Source organism: Plasmodium gaboni, chromosome 3 (genome assembly GCF_001602025.1).
Source record: "Plasmodium gaboni strain SY75 chromosome 3, whole genome shotgun sequence".
Lineage (NCBI taxonomy): Eukaryota > Apicomplexa > Aconoidasida > Haemosporida > Plasmodiidae > Plasmodium > Plasmodium gaboni.
The window spans coordinates 225,361-235,900 of NC_031483.1; the positions used below are offsets into that span (position 1 = coordinate 225,361).

Consider the following 10,540-nt stretch of genomic DNA (forward strand, 5'->3'; position numbering starts at 1 on the left):
AAAAAAAAAAAAAAAAAAAAAAAAAAAGTACCACAATGGAGAAGACTGATATAGGATATTTAAAAATTGAAGATACAATTAAAAACAAATTGTTTTCTAATAATTTAAAAACAAGTATAGCACATAAGAAAATGAAACAATGATAATATATATATATATATATAATATATGTATGTATGTATGATTTTTTTTTTTTTTTTTTTATATATAGTTGAAGAGCTGAGCATGAATTATCTGGAAAATGTCAATTTTAAGGTTGGTAAAATATAATCCTCCTATATATTTATATTACACATAAAAAATATATATATATATATATTTATATATGTATATATTTTTTATCACTTCCATCTTGTAGGAAATAAACTTCATACAGTCAGAAATTTTTAAACAACATATCAAAGAATTAGGCTTAAAGGAAACACAAGAAATAAGTGGTATAGAACAAAATATACAATCAATTAAAAGATACTATAAAGATATATATTCTATAAGTGATAATGAAACATATTGTAAGAGAAAGAAAAGAAATATAGATTGTACTCATATGAATAATTCTGATGGTTTTAATGGGAATGATAAAGACCTTTCTTCGTCCTCATCATATAATTTGTCATCTGACATATCATCTGATATATCATCTGACATATCATCTGAAATATCATCTGGCATATCATCTGATATGTCATCTGGCATATCATCAGATATGTCATCAAATATGTCAAGTATTTCATCCAGCTCATCATTAATGTCCTCCATTTCTCACACACATCCTAGGATGTCTAATTCTTACGATGAACTAACACATGAACATAATACAAATATCTACACATCCATTATATATAATAATATTAATGATTATGTGTATGATAAAGACAAGAATAATAAAAAAACTGTTAGATATATAAAAAAAAACTCATTAGAAGAAAATTTTTTGATATATTCAGACTTTATGAAAAAGAATATACAAAATAAAAAATATTATAAAACAACAATTGAATCTTTAAATGATCTATTATGTGATGGAATAGAAACATCACAGTTATATTATTTTTATGGTGAAAAAACAAAAATAAATAAAATTATTCTAGTCAATTTATTGTATGATATAATTCTTAACAATAAATATGAGGGAAAAACTTTGTCCATCAATAAAGAGTCCATAATATTTATACACTTTAGTCATATTAATGATATATCTAAAATACTTCATATTATAACAAATAAATTAAAAAAAAATAAAAAAAATTCATGTAATATAAAATACGATGATATCCTACAACATTTTTGTATGTTGCGAATTAAAAATATTTCAGATATGATATCTTTTTTATCTTATATAAAAGAGAATTCTTTGAAAAATAAATGGAATGTATATTGTGATAATAAAAATTATAATAAAGAGGAAAACTACAAACAAAATAATAATTGCAATAATAATGTACATATAAAGCTGGAACATTCAAATAAAGATAATACTGATAAATATAATATGGGTCAATATAATACTGATCAATATAATAATTATATACATGACAAAAATGATAGATTTAAAAACATTTCTTGTATAGCCATATATAATTTTACGAATTTACTAAAAAATATAAATATCAATAATCCATTCGATTATTTTTATTTAGTAAGAGAATTAAAAATCGTAGCAAACATGTTAAATATAGCTATCCTCATTTTCGATGTGGCAAAACATGAAATAGTGGATAGCATCCACAATAATAAAAATAATAACAAAGAATTAAAAATTAAAAATATAACAACTCAAAATGATAAAGAATATAACAACAACAATAATATTAATTATAATAATAATAATAATAAGTGTGAAAGTGAGGGAAAAAATCATAATAAGACTTGCCAGAATTATGTTAATCAATCTTATCAAGATATAAACCATGAAACTCATAGTCATATAATAGATAATAAAGATATTATATCAACACAAAAAAAAAAAAATATATATATGACAAACATTAAACAAAATAATATTAATATTGAAAATTATTCCAGTGATACTACTAGTAATGATACCATTATATATGAAGAAAATTCAAATGATAGTAGCCTTTCTGATTTAACAGACTTAAATATTAATAATAATATTTCAAATAATCAATATATAAATCATAATTCTTATACTATTAATAATCATAGTAACCATATTATAAATACAATTCAACAAAAGAATGATTATATAAATTTTTTTTATAATGAAAATACGTCGTTTCGTATTAACAAAATAGCTTTACCATTCCAAATTTATAACAACTTCAATATTGTTATACAAGTTGACCTTATACAAAAAATAAAAAATAAAAAATTCATTAGATTTACACTTATCAAATCACAAAAAAATATTAAATATCTCTATTCTTATTCGTGTATTAAAAAAAATATATTAATTGATATGTAGCATAAAAATAAATAAATAAATATATATATATATATATATATATATATATATATATGTATGTATGTTTGTGTGTGTTATTTATTTTATTTATTATTTTTTTTTTTTGGTATACTCACATTTCTGCTACATATGTTATTCATTTCATAAATACACAAAAAAAAAAATATATTATAACATAACACATACATGTATTCATATGTGTGTAAAAACATTCAATATTTACATATTTATTTAATATATATATTTTTTTCTATATGTCCTTATTAAAAATAATTATTGCTCTTAATGTGGCACACTTTGTAAATTGGCACATTAAAAAGAAGTATATTAATTTAGATAAACAAAACATAAAAATATTTTAGCGGATCCAGAGCTGTAAAATTAAAAATTTATGCAATGCATTTATATATATATATATATATATATATATTTATTTATTTATATTTATTATTTTTTAAAAATAATTCTTACTCATCATCGTTGTGTATACTACAGTCCATAAAACTAGGTAAGAAAAAAGGAGAACCACTCTTTACATTTTTTGATTCTTTTCCTATGGTCAGCCTAACATTGTCTCCTTTATATATATATCCATACTAAAAAAATAAAAAAAAAAAAAATATTATATAATAAATAAATAAATAAATAAATAAACATATACATATATTGTAGTATCAATTTTATATATTCATTCAATAAAAACTTATTTTATATTACTATTAAGTTGTGTAAAATATTTCCTAATTCTATTGATCTTTTTTTCGACAGTATAACATTTGTTGTTCTGCTTTGAGCTGTTAATATCATTGGACCAAACTGAAAAGCATAACAAATAAATAAATACATACATATATATATATATATATATATTTAATAAGAATTATTAAAAATATAATTTTTAAAATATCAAGATAATATATATAAATAAAAATTATATTCGATCATACCTTGACGCCTGATATTTTTTCCCAAACTGCATCTGCTGGATGATATGAAACTCCTACAAAATAAATAAAGACAAACATATATGTAAATATAAATATAAATATATATATATATATATATATATATATATATATATATATTTATTTATTTATTTATTTATATATTTATTTATTTATTTATATATTTATTTATTTATATGTGTGTGTTTTATTTGTCTTATTACTGTATGAAACTGTCTTGTTATTTTCATCAATAAAAGTTGAATATCCAGGATCACTTTTATTCTCATCTCTTGTATCCTCATTTACATTAACTTGATCATTATTTTGTTTAAATTCATTAGTTTGCTGCTCAATATCTTTTTTTCTTCTTCTTCCTCTTCTTTTATGAATTTTTGGAAATTCTTTCTCTGAATGTTGTCCTTCTGATTCACTTACAGTGGACCTTGTATTCTTTTTATTATTTCTATTCATTTCTTCTTCATCTTCATAAGAAAAATCATCGTTTTGACTTTTCTCTTGTTCCATATTTCTATAATAAAAATTTGGATCCACATTATTTACTTGTTCGTTATCATTATTATTAAAAATGGGTCCCAATTGCTCTTCATTCATTATTCCATTGTAATTATTATTCATCATATTTGGCACTACATATAAGGAAGGATTCAATGGTTTATTGGTATTATTATATAAAGAAGCGTGATTAAATTGTTGATTCATAGTCATACTTAAAGGTTGATTTAATTGGTGATTCACGTGTTGATTTAACTGATGATTCATGTGCTGATTTAATTGGTGATTCACATGTTGATTTAATTGGTGATTCACGTGTTGGTTTATTTGTTGATCTAATTGTGTATTCATTTGTTGATTTATATGTTGATTTATTTGTTGATCTAACTGTGTATTCATTTGTTGATTCATTTGTTGATTCATTTGTTGATTCATTTGTTGATTTATATGTTGATTTATATGTTGGTTTATTTGTTGACCCATTTGCTGATTTATATGTTGGTTTATTTGTTGACTCAGTTGATTATTCAATTGCTGGTTAATCGGTTCAGCTAGCTGTTGTCCTATCGTCTGAGGTGGTGGAATTACCTGATAATTTATTGCCTGACCAAGGGGTTGCACCACTTGATGTCCTAATGGTTGTACGACCTGCTGATCTAAAGGAAGATTTATAACAGTATTGGCTAGTTGATTATTAAATGGTGGATTCATAATTGTATTAAGATTAGTAGTATATAAAGGTTGATTGATATCATTTACGAGATTATGATTCAAATTATTTAAATTCATATTTTGAATATTTGTGTTAGTAGCTTGATATGATGAAGAAGCATTACTATTACTAGCCAAATCATTCGGTTGTGTTTCTTCCGGTGGTGTTTTTTTCATTTTAGGTCGTCCCCTTTTTCTTTTAACAGGTGCTGGTGGGTTATCATTAGTTTTATTTATGTTTTCCAAGTTATTATTATTTTGAATATTATTATTTGTAATAGGTACATTTGGCACTATATTAGTAGGAACAACATTGGTAGGTACAACACTGGTAGGTACAACATTAGTTGGTATAATATTATTTGGTATAACATTAGTTGGTACAATTTTAGCTGGTACAATATTAGCTGGTACAATATTAGCCGGTACTACATTAGCTGGTACAATATTAGCTGGTACAATATTAGCCGGTACTACATTAGCAGTTACAATATTAGCTGGTACAGTCGTAGTAGGAACAACCATTCCATTAATATTTGGTAATACAAAATTGTTCATATTATTATTGACCATATTTAAATTATTCATATTATTTATATTTTCCTGATCATCTTTGTTCGTTTCGTTTATAATATTTCTTGAGTTTTCTTCTCTTTTCTCATCACTTGGTGGGATATTTTGTTTATCTGGTAGGATATAATTATTTTTATTTTCATTCATTTCTCCAACATAATTCATAGGGACATTGTTTGGATATATATTTCTTTGATTCATTAAATGATATCTATTATTATTATTATTATTATTATTATCCTCATCATCATTATTATTATTATTATTATTATTACTATCATCTGTCGGATTCATATTATTATATAATATATTCTTATCATCCATATTATTATCATGATCATCATGCATATTAACTTTTGTATGCATGTAATCATCACTATAATTTAAATTGTGATCATTTAATTCATTATCTTGATAATAATTTTTATCATATGCTCTTCCTTCTTCTATTCCATAAGGATGTTTATAATATACATCATGCTCATCAATATTATTATGATTATCATAATTATTATGTTTATATTTATTGTTATACAAATTATCCTTCATTATTAATTTAGTATATTTTTTTTGATTATAAGATGAAGAAACATCATCATATAAATAAGAAGAATCTTTATTATCATATTCATTATTCATGTTAGATGTGTATTTATTTTTCTGATCAACCATTTCGTATGGATAACTATCAAGATATACATTTTTTTCGTTTTTATAATATTCATTTCTATAAATATAATTTTTATTATATTCCTGATTATTTATTAAATAATTTCTTTCTTTATTATAATACATGTTATCCATTTTATTTTTTTTCTCGTCTGCCTCTAGTTCATTATTATTAACGTTGAACTTATTATTTTGTTGGTTGCTAATTCGATTTTCATGTATATATATATTCTTATTCCTATTCATATTATTATTTAGATTATCTGGATCTTCAATTGTATTATATTCATTCAATAGTTCATTATGTTTATAATACATTTTATTTTCATCTATATGTTTAAATGTTGTATTTTTATTTTTATGCATCATTCGATATTCTTCTTCTCCAGATTCTAAATGTACGTTTTCATTATCTATCTCATCATTTTCTTCTCTTCTCTTATAACTTTTCTTTGATATATTTTTTAAATATGTTGTATTATTGGTTCCTCCTACAATATGATGATTATATGCATAACTATTATTATCATCGTATATATTATTTATATCAAGATTATGTTTATCCTTATCTACGGTAGGTATTTTTTCATCCACACTATTATTATTATTATTATTGTTATTATTATATATATAATCATCTTCGTCACCTTTTTTAATATCAACCTTTTCATCATATGAACCATATCGTTTTAATCTTTCTTCTTCATAATAATTATTTAAAGCATTTCCTTTATTATAATAATTTTTATTCATATATTTAGATTTATGTATATTATCTTCATTATTATAAATATTATATTGATCTCGATTAACATTATAATATCTATCATCATATGGATTATCTATATATTTATCATCATTATAATGAACCTCATCATATGATTCATTTTCTTTATTATCATTATTTTTTATAAACATATTTTTTTCATTATATGTTACATGTTTATAATAATACGAATTTTCATTTAATTCATTTTTCTTATCATTTCTATCAGATATATGATTATAATAATCATTATATCGTGGTGGAACATCATTATAATAATCTGGATAATCATCTTCTCTATAATATATATTAGAATCTATATTAGAATATTTTTCTTTATCTATATATTTTGAAACATTTTCATATCCCTCATCACTATTTAATTGTTTATATTTCACTCGTTTATCGCTATTATATCTAGCCATTTTATTATCTCTTTTAAGAATATAACCTTCACTAAATCTATTATTATAATTTGAATAATTCTTCGATTCACTATTTTTATTATTCGTATTTTCATTATATACATGTTCATCTTGATCTACTACATCATTGTGATATTCTATTTGGTCTTTATCATTATGATCATATCTCTTATCATATTTATAATGATGACGATGATGATGATGACCATCAACATGGTCATACATTTTATTATATTTATGATGATGACTATCACCATGGTCATACTTCTTATTATACTTATTATCATCATCATGATCATCATTAATTTTTTGAAAATTCTTTTCATTGATCATGCTTCTCCTTATTTGTGTAATTCTTCTTATAAAACTTTGTTTATTATTTTTCTCCTCTCCCTTATTAATATTAACTACCCTATAAATATTTTTATTTAGTCTTATAGCTTTTTCTTCATTATCATTTATAATAGGTACCATTTCTTTATTAAATAATTTTTCACTTTTATTACTTTGATCTGAATGATCACTATTATTATTGGATACCATAGAATGTATATTTATATCATCATTACTAACATTTAGATCTTCTTTAAAATAATGATCTTTTAAGAAACCATTTTTTTTTTTTTTTTTTATATTCTTGTTCATTATATCATAATAATCTTCATTTGATCCTCCTTCTACTTTATAATAATAATTATTTTTTTCATCTTTCTTATTATGAATAAGTGGTGAGTTCTTTTTCTCTTCATTTTTTTCTAATAATAAATTATTGTGTTCTCTTGCATGTTTATGTATACCGTTCATGCTAGTCCTTGTTTTTTTCTTCTTATATATTTTATTAGGTGTAGAAAAAGAATAACATGAACCAAGAGTCGAAATGTCATTATCAAAATAAAGTTCCTCTTCTTTATCTGAATCAAAAAAAGATGACACGTCATCATCTACATAACTTATTCTGCTTAACGTATTGTCTAGGTTTTCATTTAATAATTGGGAGCTGTTTAATCTGTATATTCCACATATATTATCACTCTGGTTATTACTATTATTAATAATATTATCAACATTATTACTATCATTATTATAGTCCTCTTTCTTTTTTAATTCTTCATCAACTGATGCATTTAAAGGATCATTAAAATTACTAAAATTAAGACTCTCATTGTTTTCCCTACCATAAAAATAAAATAAAATAAAAAAAAAAATAAAAAAATAAAATAAATATGTATAATGTCAAAATGAATATATAGATATATATATCTATGTGTGTATTTATCTATATATCTTTTTATATTCAAACATAAAAGCACTTGTTCCTTTTTTTTTATATAATATAAAAAAACTTACAAGGACGCTAATGGCTTCCTTTCTATAACAGTAAATAGACCATTACTAGCCGTTGATTGGTCAAGTCTCTATAAAAATTAAAATGTACACATATATATATATATTTATTAATTTATATTTATATTTATATATATTTATATTTATATTTTCATTTATAAAGAAAAATGTCTTAATAGATACATATAAATACAATATATATGTGTACATTTATACATATATATTTATAATTTTCTTCTTTAAACTTACAAATTCGGTTTTCTTTTCATTATTCATAATTAAAAATATATATATTTTTATAATTAAAATAAATATATATTTAAAAAAATAATAAAGTGGACAGGGGAGAAAAAAATAAATGTGTATGTTTTATTACAGCACTTCAATATATTAACAATGAAATATTAATAAATATTTATATAAAGGTCAATACATACATACATAAATATATATATATATATATATTATATTGTTTATATTATATTTATTTTATATATTTATGGCATTTTTGTATTTTGCTCTTTCCAAAGAAATAACAGTTTGATTTTTTTAAAGCGTACATATAAAACTGAAATGCAGTTTTTTTTTTTTTTTTTTATTAAGAGTTCATATGTGTATATATATTACATAATATTTATTAAATATAAAATATATATATATATATAATTATATATTCATCACAATATTCGAAACAAAAAAAAAAATATATATTTATATATATAATATGTAATAAAATAAATATTATAATTTAATGAACATTATTCTAAAATTAAAAAATCATATCTCTCTAAAAAAAAAAAAAATAATAAAAATAAAATAAATATATTATACATAATTTATTTATAATATAAATATTTTATTTTCGTGTATTTTTATTTTACTTCATATATTTATATATATGTGTATTACTTATGCAAAAATAAAATGAAAAAAATAAATATGTATTATATTAAATTATATATAAAATAAAAAATTTTATAAAAAAAGAAAAAAGAAAATTTTTTATTTTCTCTACTTGTGTGTTTTACGAAGTATTTATTCATAATAAAAAAAAAAAAAAAAAAAAAAAAAAAACATAATAATATATAAAATATATATGTTATTATTATTATATATATAGTATATTTTTTATATAGTATATAATTTTATTTTATATTTTTATGTGCATATAATTTATTATATATATATATATATATATATATAATATTTATTTATTTGTCCTCTTTCATTATTGGTTATAAGAGAAAAAAATGGGTTATTTTATTTATGTTTAAAAATAAAAACAAAAAATATATATATTTTTTTTTTTGTAATACATTTTTATAATTATTATGTAAAAATATAATTCTTTATAATAATTATATATTTGAGAAAAAAAAAAAAAAATACATACGAAGATAAAAATATATAGAGAGTAATGAATAATAAAAAAAAACGAAGTTCATATTTTCTCCATCATATTTTATATTAGTATAAAGTTAAATGTAAAAATTAATCATCTGTCCTATATTTTTTTTTTTTTTTTTTTTTTTTTAAACCTCTGAAAAGAAAAATATAAATATATATTTATATAACATAAATTATATTTATTTGAAATAAAATATTATATATTTTTTTTTCTCACCCAGAAAGGTTATATGAAAAAACCTTCAACATATATAATATATATATATATAAAAGGAAGAGCATATAATTAGAAATAAAGTATTATTTGATGTTTATATATATGTTATTATTATTTTATTTTTGGTGTTTTTATTTTATATATTTATTAAATTAGTACTTTTTTTTAGGTGCCTCCATTATAGTCCTTTAGCTTATTATATAAATATAATATATGTTATATATATAGATGCATTCTTGGTTTTGTTTATATTTATATATATATAAATTTATGTACTTATATATATATATATATATATATATTTGTTCTTATAATATTTTTGTTATTTTATTTTGTTATTTATTTTTTTTTTTTTTATCATTTTCCCTCATTTTTTATTTGTTATAAATATTTAAAATTTTAACATTATAATTTTTTTTTATTATTACTTTTATTACTGTTTTTTTATTTTTATTTATTATTATTTTTTTTTTTTTTTTCTTTATATGGTCACATTTGGTTTTTCATGTTTGTTTGGTTTTATTATAATTTATATATATA

The 10,540-nt window shown here is 20.1% G+C and overlaps 2 protein-coding genes across 2 annotated transcripts; one reads left to right on the top strand and one right to left on the bottom strand.

Moving 5' to 3' along the window:
• PGSY75_0307600 (hypothetical protein) lies at positions 1-2,428 on the top strand (the record flags this gene model as incomplete). Its single annotated transcript, XM_018783932.1, has 3 exons — positions 1-114; positions 212-255; positions 359-2,428. Coding segments are annotated over 3 exons (2,228 nt in total), but the record flags the coding sequence as incomplete, so codon positions are not given.
• A 327-nt stretch (positions 2,429-2,755) lies between these two features.
• PGSY75_0307700 (hypothetical protein) lies at positions 2,756-8,652 on the bottom strand (the record flags this gene model as incomplete). The annotated part of the gene is made up of 7 exons (XM_018783933.1): positions 2,756-2,801; positions 2,900-3,024; positions 3,146-3,244; positions 3,376-3,428; positions 3,597-8,203; positions 8,380-8,447; positions 8,626-8,652. 7 exons carry the CDS (start codon positions 8,650-8,652, stop codon positions 2,756-2,758), a joined length of 5,025 nt encoding a protein of 1,674 aa, XP_018643516.1.
• Positions 8,653-10,540: the final 1,888 nt, after the last annotated feature.